The 13,201-nt window shown below is 48.1% G+C and overlaps 4 protein-coding genes across 4 annotated transcripts; 1 reads left to right on the plus strand and 3 right to left on the minus strand.

Moving 5' to 3' along the window:
* Window positions 1-719: 719 nt before the first annotated feature.
* Window positions 720-3,554, minus strand: BDV27DRAFT_126802 (RING-type E3 ubiquitin transferase MAG2). Its single transcript, XM_032066624.1, has 2 exons — window positions 3,044-3,554; window positions 720-2,969 (listed from the first exon to the last, which is right to left on the minus strand). The coding sequence occupies exons 1-2, from the start codon at window positions 3,296-3,298 to the stop codon at window positions 1,011-1,013; spliced, it is 2,214 nt and encodes a 737-aa protein (XP_031928559.1). The 5' UTR covers window positions 3,299-3,554; the 3' UTR covers window positions 720-1,010.
* Window positions 3,555-3,962: 408 nt separating this feature from the next.
* Window positions 3,963-7,187, plus strand: BDV27DRAFT_103226 (mRNA-binding ubiquitin-specific protease UBP3). Its single transcript, XM_032064324.1, has 5 exons — window positions 3,963-4,600; window positions 4,658-5,416; window positions 5,476-5,582; window positions 5,639-5,801; window positions 5,862-7,187. Exons 1-5 carry the CDS (start codon window positions 4,082-4,084, stop codon window positions 6,942-6,944), a joined length of 2,631 nt encoding a protein of 876 aa, XP_031928560.1. The 5' UTR covers window positions 3,963-4,081; the 3' UTR covers window positions 6,945-7,187.
* A 979-nt stretch (window positions 7,188-8,166) lies between these two features.
* On the minus strand, window positions 8,167-10,751 carry BDV27DRAFT_126805 (putative Na/H antiporter). The gene is made up of 5 exons (XM_032066625.1): window positions 10,121-10,751; window positions 9,394-10,067; window positions 9,257-9,339; window positions 8,795-9,203; window positions 8,167-8,735 (listed from the first exon to the last, which is right to left on the minus strand). Exons 1-5 carry the CDS (start codon window positions 10,236-10,238, stop codon window positions 8,382-8,384), a joined length of 1,638 nt encoding a protein of 545 aa, XP_031928561.1. The 5' UTR covers window positions 10,239-10,751; the 3' UTR covers window positions 8,167-8,381.
* Window positions 10,752-10,901: 150 nt separating this feature from the next.
* Window positions 10,902-12,894, minus strand: BDV27DRAFT_126809 (RNA-DNA hybrid ribonuclease). The gene is made up of 4 exons (XM_032066626.1): window positions 12,316-12,894; window positions 11,667-12,255; window positions 11,333-11,603; window positions 10,902-11,278 (listed from the first exon to the last, which is right to left on the minus strand). The coding sequence occupies exons 1-4, from the start codon at window positions 12,521-12,523 to the stop codon at window positions 11,177-11,179; spliced, it is 1,170 nt and encodes a 389-aa protein (XP_031928562.1). The 5' UTR covers window positions 12,524-12,894; the 3' UTR covers window positions 10,902-11,176.
* Between the last annotated feature and the right edge of the window lie 307 nt (window positions 12,895-13,201).

Genomic DNA, 13,201 nt, shown 5'->3' on the forward strand with positions numbered 1-13,201 from the left:
CTGGCCATGAAACCAATTGATCAATAAAACTGTTCGTGTCCATGCGCGCGCATTTTATTCTAAACACTGATAGCATAGAAACATGCGGTGAAAAGCAAGGACTGTGGCAAGTCCTTTGTTTGTTTGTTGTTTCCCATCCCCTTTCAACAGCAAAAAAAATGTTACTTACTTGGGGGTTTTCCCCGTCTGAGAGCGCGTGACGGTCATGATATTGTAACCATGTGAAGGTTAGAATGATATAAAATAATTTTTGAGTTATTGCGACAGAGCAATTGGGTGAAATTATGAAAATGGAGAGAAAAGCCAGAGTAAGGGAGGAAGAGGAGAACGTTTTGAACAGCAATCCATTACTTAGTTTAATTACCTTGTCGGGTAAGATTTTCGGCCATTCATCATCCTTATAGCGCCCCCATAAAGGTGACCTCTACCACTAGAGGTACTAGAACCTAGCACTTTTCGAGACTACTTTCACCAAGAGTTTCAATGCCTTCACCATAGTTTTAAATTCTAGTTGTGGAATCGTCAGTAGTACCTAGGTGGTATAGTGCTCATGCCCCAGCTTTAAAATAGGGAATAAGCTATGAGCGGCCGGATATTTGGATAAATTACCATCCGAATAAAGGCACACAATCCAATAGTTGCTGATGAGTTCTGTCAAGAAAAAGGATACCACACTTAATGATGCCTTTCTATAATAAGGTATCCGCGCTATATACAAAAAATAAATAAATAAATAAATAAATAAATAAATAAATAAAATAAAATAAAATAAAAAGAGTTGATCATAGCGAATTCTAGTTCAATAATCGTGATGTATACCTTTCACAATATAACCGACCATCAGACTCCTATCATTGCCTCCTGTCCACACTCCTTTAAGCAGAACATAACACAGCACAAGGCTAAACCAACAGGCGAAAGTGTGAATTGGCAGTAAGAAGGGAAGAGCGCAGAAAGGGATGAAAAGGCATGGAATACACGATAGAAGAGCAAATCGTTGAGTTTCCCCTTCAGGCGCCTCTTTGGATGTTAGTTGACATGAGTGTGATTTTCTTATTCTTTTTCTTCTTTCCGACACCGGAAGAGGAAGGGTTGTTTTCATTTGTAGCGGCCTGAGCCAGCAATTCATGCTCCTGTTGGGCCAACAACTCCTCTTCCCACCCCTCAAGCCAACCATCGCGAGATGCAGCCCCTAAAGGCGAACCTGCTTGCTGAGCGAGTGTTGGGATAGCGGCTGTCCCCCATACGGTGCGAACGCCTGGAGGGCTGGTTGATGACGAATTGAGAGTTGCAGGATGTGAGGATTCGGGAGGCGATGTAGAAGAACCAAGATTTGAGGGGCCAGAGCCTGAAGCACCGCCTGTTAACGGTTGAAAATCGTGATCAAAGAACAGAGGATCAGTAACACTAATACTTGATCTCCTATTGCGACGAACTGCAGCCCAGTGTTTCTCATCCTCCTTCTGAGCACGAACACGGTCTTTTTCTTCGCGAGCCTCTTTCTCCCTGTTTCTCTTTCTTCTCCTCGCCGTCTCGGCAGCAAAGCGCTCTAAGATCTCTGGCCCAACCACATCCCGCCAGTCACACTCGAGAAAGCTTACTTCACACCCCTGTGGGAGATGACCGAGATATTTAACCCGCTTTCTGAGCTCATCGTCAACAATATGACCAGTAGATATGTGTTCAACGCGAGGAAGGATGGTGGCAGGGAATGATGAATAATCGCCAAATGCAGTCTTTAGAATGCGGATATCAAGAGGCGATAGATAGAAATGGGGTAGTGCTTGATAGAAGTAGAACGGGTGTTCAGATGGATGAGGGCCGTTCATTTCTCTGGCATTCTCGGACGACGCTGAGACCCCACCAGTGCCAGGGTCTCTCTGTTTGGCTTTCCCGGCAGGTACAGAGTTGATACTGACACGCCTTAACGCCTCTGTCATACGATCTGTTTCACTGTGTATGCCTGACATAGGGCTGTCGTCTGGTTGCACTGGCTCAATAGAGGTGACTTGTCCGGATTTTAGGTCGTGCTGTGGTTTGTTAATTGTCGCAACTTCACCAGCTGATGACTGAGCAAGGAACGAATCCTTTGGCATGCTGATTGCTGTAGGCTGCTGTGAGATACCGGGCGGGTTGCCAATTCCCTTCACCTTTGTTTTAGCGTCATTGATGGCTGCTATAGCCTTTTGGGTCCATGTTGTCTCGTCGCCGAACAAGACCTCATCTTCTGCTTCTTGGCGACGGAGGTCTTCTATCTCACTGTCATATTGGCCGACCATGTAGTCTTCGCCTCCTTTCATAATACGAGCATAATCAGCAACTTCGGCGGCATGGAACCATGGGATATCCTCATCTGGCCTAATACTTTCAGCACCGTCACGGGGCAGTGCCAGAGTGCTCCTTGGTTCTCTTTTCACTAGCCTCAAAACAACATCGCCACCCTCAAAAGGTAGGTCACCATCTTGACCACGAAACCATCTTACGGGGCGTGTTTCCGTGATATATATCGTGTCCCAACAAATAGGGCATTTTTTCCATCGTGACTTCTTCTCAGGCAACGAGCTGTCTTCATCGGTCGAATGCATATATCTGATAAGGCAAGGGAGGCAGAATATATGACCACAACGAGCCATTCGAGGTGCTACTGGAGTAGATAGGCAGATTGGACAGCTGGCAGACTGAGTCTGAGCCGAGACTAAAACTTGAAGTACAGAATCCCAGTCCAGGTGGACGTCAGCGTTGGCTGCTTGTGCATGGTAGCCTCGGTTTGATGTCACGATAAACCGGTAGTTCGCATGGACGTAACGAGCTTTGTCCATTGCATGGTGTCCGGACCCTAACCCCCATGACGCATATCGACGAATGTTCCGTGGTGGGGTTTGATACTGAGGACGAGGGGGAAGAGAGAAATTCATCAGATGAGTGATGGACGTTTGTCCCTTTCGGCTGTTTGTCGATCTCATGATGGCCTGTACATTATCATGCTTGTTAACTCGCTTGGGCCAACGGTGAAAGATGTGGAAATGACTTAGGGATAACCCACAGACTCGCTATACTCTTCATCATCTAGTAAACGAGGGCGCCTTTGTCGCTTATGTTGACTTTTCCGGGACTGGCTGCTTCTCGGAGTGTTTGTATTCCTCGATGTCAAGCCTGCTCCGAAACTGCCAGAGCCTCCTGCGCGTCGTTGAGAACCGCTATCAAACGTGGAAGCGGAGTGGTATGTCGTAGATCCTGACTGATTCGGGATGTTGACTGCCTTCGAAGGGATTGGGCTCTGGCCAGAATTGGACGACATTTCTTGCTTCCAATCCGATTCGATAAGATATGCTTCTCCTACGGTGGGGAGAAAAGTGGAAAGCAGTGATTGGAAGGATGGCGCGGCGGAATTGAGCCTTTCCGTCGACGCAGCAGACTCACAATGTCAAGATATAAAATAACGGAAGATAAGGATAGGCAGAATCATCACAGTGAGAACCCCGCGGGGCAGCACCAGGCGAGGAGAAGCACCAGGGTTCCTGATCCTTCTCCTGAAGAACGAGAGGGAGGGAAATGAGCGCCAATCTCGAGGAGGGGCGAGTATGTCATTCTCTTGGCGGCATATAAATGGAGCCTCAGGCACGTGCCGCCCGCCCAAAAAAAACATCATCTCATCTCAGCTCCAACGCACCCTTCCCCGTTGTTCTGCTTGCCGCAAATCTAGTTCGCCTCCCCTCCCCTCCCCTCCCCTCCCCTTCCTTGCCTTGCTGGTTCCTCGAGTATTTGTCTGAGGTATAGTCAATTATAACTGGATTGTTACGAAGTGTCCTGGATCAGGTTTGCGTCTCTCACTCTCCTCTCTTTCAATCAATCGCGCATCTCCCAACTGATGAGCCCTTCAGGCCTCCACAGGACCACCAGCGCCAAGCTTTAGCCGACGATTTTCAATCTTAACTCACGGTCACCGGCCTGGAAGATAGGATGGCCGCATAGACGGGTGAAAAAAGCCCCATCATCTTGGTTTCCCCGTTTTACATCGTATGGCTCCCATTGAGGCAACGCGTGGCTGAATAGTCCAGGCGACTTCCCGACGTGCCTAGACATGATGAACCCTCATCTGCCCGCGATGCCCCATGGGCAGCCACCCATGCCTACTCCCCGGCGGCAGCAGGATATTTCTTACTCTACAGGCCCCCCTAATATGCGCTCTCCTCCCGCGTATATGGGATATCCTCCTCATATGAATGGCCATCTTCCTCCCGCTTATACGCAGCAATATCCTCACTGGTTCCCTCCTTACCCTCAAATGCAGCCGCATCCACGCCCATTTCAGCCGCCGTATGCACCGATGTATGTCTCCACTTACCCGCCTCAACCTGCTATGGCTCCGGCTCCTATCCCACCCCCATCGCTCCCCATGCATGCTAGGGCTTCAACTCCCCTCCAGTCCACCATGTCTCCTCCTGTTGGGCCAGCGCCTGCTCCGATAAATATGCCAATGCAATCCCCTGCCGTCCTTCCCATCCGCCCCACGACTAGCCCTATCATGTCTTCGCCTTCCGCTTCAGCTCCCGAGAAGGCTCCTACGGTTGCAACCCCCACGAAGCCTTTCCGTGCGCCGGTAAGCTTTTTGAGGCGCCTCCTATAACATAGCGCTCGATTCTAACCAACATTCTAGATCCCTTGGCTCTCTGTTCCAGACCGTCCGTTCCCCGCCAGAGTCCCCCGCAGACGCCGAAAAAGCCGCGCCCTTCAGTCTTCTGTTTCAGTTGAACTGCCGGCAAAGGATACCCAGCAGGATGGCCATGATGAAAGACAAGGTGTGATGAAGGGGGTAGAGCCGCGTACCCAGACTCCGCCCGAACCTCAAACACCAACACTGTCTGTTGCACCGTCGGTCGCAAATTCCACACAGCCCACCACCCCGTCTTCGGCTGTTCAACCTTCTGTCCGTCCTCAGTCGCAACCCAAGGGATCAAAGCCAGCAATTCCTGTAGTTCCTGTTGTCCCCGTTATCCCGGGTCCTGGTGCTCCGCGACAGGGGACGAGAGATGATACTAGCCACTCATCTGAAACACGGAAGTTGTCTGGAGCAGTTACCAATGTCGCAAGTGGGCCAGCTGAAGCCAGTTCTACCGAGCACCCAATGGAACAGGTAGAGGGTACTACTTCGGAAGGTTCACCCAAACCACCTTCTCCCGCCCGTACGGCACCAAAGTCCTGGGCGGACCTGGTTCGAGCCAAGAACCAATCGAAAAGTGCAGGCGTCACTGGTGCCCCATCTGCTGTATCGAACGGTGTGGTAAAACATAAGAGTGAATCCCTTGCAGATGTATTGGTGAACATGGGAGATGATGTCTCCCAGTATAGCGACAAGACTGCGTTTCTTGAGCCCAGGGGACTTGTGAATACTGGGAATATGTGCTATATGAACTCTGTACGTTATGACAATCACTGCAAATGTGTGACTCTTCACTGACTTTTTCAACACAACAGGTTCTTCAAATTTTGGTTTCTTGTGTACCTTTCTATCAGTTCTTGGATCATATTGGCCGGCGAGCATCACATAGTTTCCAGAGTGATTTCCCAATGATTGATGCTTTGTGAGTATCACTAGTTCTGTTTGCCTAAGGATTGACACTAACCTATAATCTGCTAGGATTATGTTTATGAAAGAGTTTCGTGTTATTGATGCTGCTCATTCTGAGGAACAGTTGAGGTTAAGGTTGAAACCCAACGAACTTGAGCAATACGGCGATGCTTTTATCCCAGAATTCGTTTACCAGGTCATTCGGCAGTTGCCACGCTTTCGAGATATGCGCGTACGTTCTTCCTTGTTCCAGCCAATATATGCTCAGTTGACTAATTATCCCAACACACAGCGGGGACATCAACAAGATGCTCAAGAGTTCTTGGGTTTCCTGTTGGAGGAAATGCACGAAGAATGTGCTCGTGCCGCAAAAGATGCGCCATCTATGAAGACTGATGGTGCAGCATCTCTGAGCGAAGAGCCATCTGCAGTTGATGATGAGTCTGGTGATGGGTGGTTAGAGGTTGGTCATAAGCAGAAGCCTGCGGTTACAAGATCTTCTGGTCACATGTCTTACGAATCACCTATCATGAGGATATTCGGCGGGCAAATTCGGTCTGAATTCAAAGTTCCTGGGAACAAGACGTCTGTGACCTTGGAGCCTTACCAACCCTTACAGTTGGATATTGGCTCGCCCGAGATCAATAACATTGTCGATGCTCTCAGAGGACTGACAAAACCGGAGAGTATTCAAGGGGATTTCAACTCTTCGCGTGGCCCGAATGTCACGGCAACGAAACAGATCTTCATTGAGAATCTACCACCCGTTCTTATTCTTCACCTCAAACGTTTCCAGTACGACAGCGTTACCAGAGGGACTCAAAAAATCTGGAAGAAAATTGGATATCCTCTTGACTTGGAGATCCCTCGCGAAGTGTTACCTCCTAACAGGCGCAATATCATGATGGCCCAGGGTGGACTGCCCAAGTACCGACTAATTGGCGTCATCTACCACCACGGCAAAAACGCAAGTGGCGGTCATTATACTGTCGATGTCCGTCGCCAGGATGGTCGTGAATGGATTCGCCTTGATGACACTGTCATTCGCCGTGTCAGAAGCGAGGATGTCGCGGAAGCCGGCGGCGAAGAAGATCCCAAGGTGCTTGCGGCAGCCCTTGAACAACATAAGCGCGACACGAATACGAATATCTATGAACAAATTGATGATTTGGACCAGTCCGATAATGAGAGAGGTTGGAGTCAGGTCAATGGAACAGGCTCCAGTAATCACTCAAGCAAAAAATCCACTTCAGCCATTACCAACGGAGCTCCAGCGACGTCTAAAGCACCTTCCGGGACTAGGACTCCAATTGGACGATACGGATCCAAGGACAATAAGGTTGCATACCTGTTGTTCTACGAACGCATTGTATGATTTATGAGGAGCGCACAGGAGGAAATGTCGACAACTCCTTACAAGAAGATATAAGCTAAAGGCTACTCTCAAGTAATTCTCGACTTACATACATTGCTCCTACCTTGTTATCTGCTGTGGCAGATTGTTCTACGTTTGATTATACCAATTATGTCTGATGGCACTCTTCGTCTGATATTAAATTATCACATATGAGAGTATCTTCGTTGGCATTCTATGTTGGTTGCTTGTTGTAGCAACCTCGGCGACCGACTACTTGTCCGAATCCACGCGCGCTTGCAAAGATGACCGGTCACCAATGGAGCTGGGGCTTGTCGTCTTTGGTGATTTGGATCATCTTTGCAGCTTTTCATCTGATTGCTTAATTTTTATTTATTTATTCCCCCCCTTTCTTGCTACCGAGTGTTTCACAACTTAAGCTGAACACTCCACTTCCTCTTGCATCTCCTTGCAATTCTGTATGTGATGACATTCCTACTTACCGATTCATTTGTTCTGCTTGAGTCTGTAATTGCGGTGTTGTATCTGGTGGAATGTTGCGCTGATATATACCCAAATTCCTCGCATAGCCCTTGGTTTGCTTCTCGGATGCACGTGGGTTTCTGACGTGTGGGCGTGGGATGGGATTATAACGACTGCATGAATTTCCTTTACAATAGACAAGTCGATCCAGCGGACGGGTAGTTGTCTGATCTTATTTTGACGTGGTCGGCTGCTACGTCCGGAAACGGGGAATTCGGACGATGCTGCAACGAAACAAGATCCTAGCATTTACTGGTTCTTATGGAATGAACCAACCTTGTGGAACGATGCCTATTTTACTCCTTTTATTCTTCCTAGTTTCCCTCCGATTTATCTATCTCTACCATTTCGCTGTCATTCCTTATGTTCTTTAATGACGAGGTATGGTGGATTCATGCTAGCGGTGAAGTGCAGGATAACATGGCGGTGTAGTAAAAGAAAAAAAGGGATGTGATGGAGTTTTACGAAGGCCCAAAAGCGATTCCCTAGGGAATATTAAGCATTCTTTCTACATGTGACCCATCATAGTAGTGTCGTGACATTCGAATGAAAAGACTTTCTTGTTGTAACTGAACAAAAGCTTACTTTTCTGAGCCATTCATATACTAGGATCACGATGGCGTCCTAAAGCTTGTTCGTCTCTGGATATCCTTAGAGGCGTTTATCGCCAATCTATAATTGTCCAGGTACAATGCAAGGATCACAGTAACCACAAATGACGTGGAGTACAAAATCTTCATTGTACTATATGGCCTTTAGAATATACAAGAATTGTAAAATACACCATGCTAAGCTTCTTGTGCGATTGACATAACATGTCTTGACAATGGCGGTAGAGGAATAAGGGCCATTGTTGAATGTATCGGCAGATCAGTTTCCGCGGCCATCACACTAGCACTAATGCATCAATGGCTACTACATAGTACCTCCCAGCGTATTGCTACCTAAGGTAGCCTCATTGTCAGGTTCCTGCGCTACCAAGTTTACAGGTCTTTCGGGCTCGCCTTCATGGTTTGTACCTAGTTGCTGCTGATTCGTCAATTGCGCTTTTATGACGGACCGGCCTATCTGCAAAGTCGTAGATCGAGGTGCACTGGGCCGTTTACGTCCTCGGTTGTTGTCTTGTGTTGCAGTGCTGTGGGTATGTTGTACGTTCGCGATCGGCACCGGTTCTGCGTCAGGCGTGGAACTAACACTGAGTGCGTGGGAGATGGTCCGCGGTAGATGATATCCCGCCTTCACCAACGGTATAGAAAGGCCATGCACAACCTAGATCTCTGTCAGATAACTACGCTCAGCAAGGAGCTAGGGGCTAAGGTGCGGCTTACAATGCTGCAGATGACCAAGAACCAGACGACGACATCAATAGCATCGGAAACCTCCTGTGCATCATCCCGGACTTTGCCATCAACGACGATACCCTGTAGAAATTCTCGGCTGACCGATAGATAGAAAATAGCACCGACTCCAATGGGACCGAAAAAGCCAACGAAGGCTGCTTGAAGAAGGTGCTCGATTTGGCCGATATACTTGTGCATTGCGAAAATAATCGGCATCCGGCGAACGAGCAGGATCAGGACTCCCAAGAATATCAAACGATAGATTGGAATAATACTGTTGTTCAGGAAGGAGGACCAAGGGCAGACGGCACCGAACCACATAAAGATCGCCAAATTCAGAAGCATATCAATGGTTGGTTGCAGCGAATCGTCCATCGTTTCGAGACGGAACCAATCACTATCGAAATCAGCATCATGTTGAACCGCAGTAGAAAGAGGGAGGGCCTTTACTCCTGAGTAAAGACATTACCTGCTACAAAACAAGCCAGAAGGTCGTCTGTTCCAATCATGCCACAGGTACCCACAATAAAAAGCTATAGTCAACACTGCGTCAGTAATCGCTGGGTGCTTCCGGGTGGTAGACATACTGCAAGGGCGATAGCAAAGACGAGGAAACTCTCGCGGTCGACATAGCGCTTTTCTTCTGCCCAGTGAAGCAATTCTCTAGAAACCCAGCCAACAGTGATCCCATATACAACGCTTAGTATCACTGTGTAAGCCCAGGTTTCGTAGAACCACAGACCCATGGCTTTCCCGGCGCCTCCGCTATACCCGGCCCCTCCCATCCCCGTGTATTTCAGCAGATACATAGCAAAAAATAGAAAGGGATATCCGAGGCCATCATTGGCCCCTGATTCAGCAACAATGATTCTTTGAAGTGGCCGAGGGACATTCTTGTCCGCAAACTTGCCTTTTACGATCGAATTGGAAAGTACTGGATCGGTTGGAGTTACGCATGCGCCAATTATGAGAGCGTGTAGAAACTGGAAGTTAGGTATCATGGCCCAAACGACAAGGCTGCTACATAGCCACATGGCAGCCATGCCAGGTCCCAGCAGTAATGACAGGCTTTTCCATTCTAGTTGCAGGTAGCGTTTCGGAAGTTGGACCCCGGCAAGTACCAGCTGAACCCCAAGAACTAATCTGGTGAAGTACATTGTAATCTCCTCCAGATTTTGTTCTGAGCCGAGCGCATATTCCTTAGGTCTTATGAAATTGGCTGCATGTGGAGAGAAGATAACCCCAGCCAATAATGAGATTACTGTCGTTGTCAGTGGTGTGGACGGTAACCTATACAGATGGTGCTTAACGAACATGCTTCAGACAAATAAAATCTCTCCTTGAACAAGTAGGACACTAAGCCAAAGACTGAGATAAACCCACCCAACGTAGCGCAGACAATGTTGAAGTTGATCAACGCCAGGGTTGGCATGATGCCTCTTCCAGAGCTCGTGAGATTTATCCTTTGGTCACAGGTTGTCCGGAATGCAGCTTCACGATACCGCAATAGCAGATCTGTAGGTGCGTCTACCTAAAAACCTTGAAGTTCTCTTCAGTGTTTGTCAAGAGTCACAGATCAAGTGATGGAAAATCCTTGGTTTGATGCCCGGAGATAATAAAGGGAGCTGGTCTTGGGATTGATAATATTGCAAGCCTATGTTATTCAACCATAGTATAGATCTGCCTGACTGTAGGAATCACTGTCATCTGAGAGACGTCTGCACGCCGACACTTGGGATCTCAAAGAGAAATGCTGGGTGGGTGCGGCCGACACTTGACAGGCTCAGTGACTACCTCACACACGCACACAGAGCAAGACAGCCTTCTTTATAGGAAAAACCGGAGGTGCACACAGTAAGATGATCCAAAGCCGAAGGCCAGCACGAAGTATTTTTCAACGTGGGGGGTTCACAGAGGTGGGGGAACAAAAATCAAAGGACGGAAGAAATCGTAAAAGATAAATCTGGGGACGATCGGTGCCGGAGCTTGTTCTTGTGACTTGCTCGGCTTTTCCCTAACGGGAAGTAGATCAGACTTACCAAGTAGGTGCAGTCAAGGACCGGTTTCTCCTAAATACTACTAGTCGATCGTGAGATTTATGTGATCAATGTTATCTATTATTATTCCTCTCATTGGATTCAATAATGTATTTCCATCCCAGGATATCATCATGGTGGTATATCAGTTCCCAGACCACTCTCATAAAGACACAAGATAAACAGAGCCCTGACTCCTCAAGGACAGTCAACAAAGCATAACAATCGTCATCATATGAGAAAAGGAAGAGCGAAAAGAAATAAGGTGACGAAGCATAGGGCAAGAAACGGATTTTATGGAAGAAAACAGAACAAAGGACTTAACGCCTTGAGTTCAGATATCATCGTCAAATACTTCATCGGGGATATTCTTGATGGCTTCCAAAGCTGCTGCCTTTTCAGACACCCCCCGTTGCGCCCCATTAACAGCCAGACGGTCAGCTGCCTCATTTCCCGGGTCAGAATTATGCCCCTTAACCCACTCTAATAGTGTCTTAACTTTAAGCTCATCTCGCTCCTCGATTTTGACACGGATTGATTCGACTAAGTCCTTGTTCTCAACCGGTTTGTTATCCGACGTAAGCCACTTATTGCGCTGCCACTTGACATACCACACCGTCACGCATTTTATCGCATACTGACTATCTGTGAATATTGTCACATCTCGGTGACGTGGGGCTATGTCGAGAGCTCGGAGGATGGCTGTCAGTTCTGCACGCTGGTTCGTCTGACGGCTACCTTTAAGGGGCTCCGAGACATTTCTGCTGGGGAAACGCAGCGTCAGTAAGGTGACAACCAATAGAAATGAAGAAAGAGTAACAAACCTGTTGTCCCCGGGTCCGAAATAAACGCCAACTCCCGCCGACGCAAGCGCTCTGCCATTATTTAGTGAACTACCATCTGTATAAATTCGCAACATCCCAGGAGGACCTGTTGCCTTCGTCTTTGTTGCACTTTTCTGCTCCTTCGTTTTATAGACCACCTTTCCGGTTTTGGGGTCCAAAAGTACATTTGGGTCGAACCCATCCTCTGCCCCGGGAGGCAACGGGCCATCACCTGGCTCTATAGGAGAGCTTTGCTCGTCCTTCGATATGTCGCTCAATATCCCGGGTGCTCCAGGGAGCTTCTGTATCTCTGAAGTGTTCCCAGCGAACGAAGCACCATTAGCTTGGCCTAGTTTCACGAAGGCTTCGGCCTCCTCCTTTGTCGAAAACTTCTTATAACGCGGTCGTGCGAATCCCTTGATCTGCTCCTGAGCTTTTGCCCAATCGGTATAAACCCCGGGTACTCGCCCACGCTGTATGCCGTAAAATCGAGTAGGGTCTGTGCCGGAAGTAGTGGCGCCCGGCACCGACGGAAGTTTCGAGCCTGTAAGGAATGCATTTGCCTCTTCTAGAGTCGAGAATGCTTGAACTGAAGCCTCCGTTAGTCGGGCACCCGCACATCATATCAACGCGGTATAGAGGCCCTTACACACTGCACCTCTGTACCCGGTTACCTGGGTCAAGCAGTCATTCCATGCATAGTAGACCCCAGGTTGATATCCCGCCTTGACCGCGTAGTACTTCCCTGCGGATCCCCGTTTGCGCTTGGCACCAGCCGTGGATGTCGGAGTAGATTGTACACTCGGAGACGGTTTTATGGCAGGACCGGGAGGAGGGGATGGAGTGGTGTTCGTCATCACGTTGCGCCGGCTTGCAGGAATTGGAAGGGAAGTTTTTCGTAATAGAGGTCTGGATGTTGGTCCAGGCTGAGGAGGTAAGTGAGAATAGAATATTCTTGGCGGCGTTGTCAAGCTTCGTGAGTCGGTGGAGTTCAAAGTAGGAATGCAAATTCTGGACCTGCAGCTCCAAATGGAACTTGAGTGTCCCAAGTTCGGAGCTACCAGGCAAGCCCAAATGGAGCCCGTATTGAAAGAATACGTGGATTAACTTTAAATTCGAAATAAACCCTAAGCAGCCTTGTGGGTTGAAACAAGCTGAGATTCTGATGTTGTTGGGGTTAGGAGGTGGTGCGGGCGTTTGGGGGAAGGATGGTGATCGCCGAGACAAGAGAGGGGGGGGGGGGGTTAAGGGAAGGGAAGGGAAGGAAGAGGGGAAACCATAAATCATTGGAAATTATTATATTTGTATGTTTTTTGCCGACTCTTGTTCTTTTTTCTTTCTCTCCTTTTGATTCATAACAACCACTTCCTCAGTTCCTGCCCGTCCAATTTGCTGAACTAAGCATTTAAGTTCTATAATTGAAGTCATGCTTTACGTCGACCTAAAGTAACTGCAGCATAAGTCTCCAACTCTATTTCGTTCGCGACTATAAATTCAATGATGGCGTATTTCAAAAAGAAAAGGAAAAAAAAAAA

The sequence above is a fragment of the Aspergillus caelatus genome (assembly GCF_009193585.1).
Source record: "Aspergillus caelatus strain CBS 763.97 unplaced genomic scaffold BDV27scaffold_68, whole genome shotgun sequence".
In the NCBI taxonomy this organism is placed as follows: Eukaryota; Fungi; Ascomycota; class Eurotiomycetes; order Eurotiales; family Aspergillaceae; genus Aspergillus; species Aspergillus caelatus.

Bases quoted from the DNA above. Each gene is read 5' to 3' on its own strand.
- BDV27DRAFT_126802 (XM_032066624.1), bottom strand. From the start codon at position 3,298: ATGTCGTCCAATTCTGGCCAGAGCCCAATCCCTTCGAAGGCAGTCAAC. The intron at 2,970-3,043 runs GTGGGTTATCCC...GATAATGTACAG, and splicing joins ATGAAGAGTATAGCGAGTCT to GCCATCATGAGATCGACAAA.
- BDV27DRAFT_103226 (XM_032064324.1), top strand. From the start codon at position 4,082: ATGATGAACCCTCATCTGCCCGCGATGCCCCATGGGCAGCCACCCATG. The intron at 4,601-4,657 runs GTAAGCTTTTTG...CCAACATTCTAG, and splicing joins CGAAGCCTTTCCGTGCGCCG to ATCCCTTGGCTCTCTGTTCC. The intron at 5,417-5,475 runs GTACGTTATGAC...TCAACACAACAG, and splicing joins ATATGTGCTATATGAACTCT to GTTCTTCAAATTTTGGTTTC.
- BDV27DRAFT_126805 (XM_032066625.1), bottom strand. From the start codon at position 10,238: ATGCCAACCCTGGCGTTGATCAACTTCAACATTGTCTGCGCTACGTTG. The intron at 9,204-9,256 runs GTAAAGGCCCTC...TGATTTCGATAG, and splicing joins GGTAATGTCTTTACTCAGGA to TGATTGGTTCCGTCTCGAAA. The intron at 8,736-8,794 runs GTAAGCCGCACC...ACAGAGATCTAG, and splicing joins TCTTGGTCATCTGCAGCATT to GTTGTGCATGGCCTTTCTAT.
- BDV27DRAFT_126809 (XM_032066626.1), bottom strand. From the start codon at position 12,523: ATGACGAACACCACTCCATCCCCTCCTCCCGGTCCTGCCATAAAACCG. The intron at 12,256-12,315 runs GTAAGGGCCTCT...CGGAGGCTTCAG, and splicing joins CGGGTACAGAGGTGCAGTGT to TTCAAGCATTCTCGACTCTA. The intron at 11,604-11,666 runs GTTTGTTACTCT...TTTCCCCAGCAG, and splicing joins TTCGGACCCGGGGACAACAG to AAATGTCTCGGAGCCCCTTA.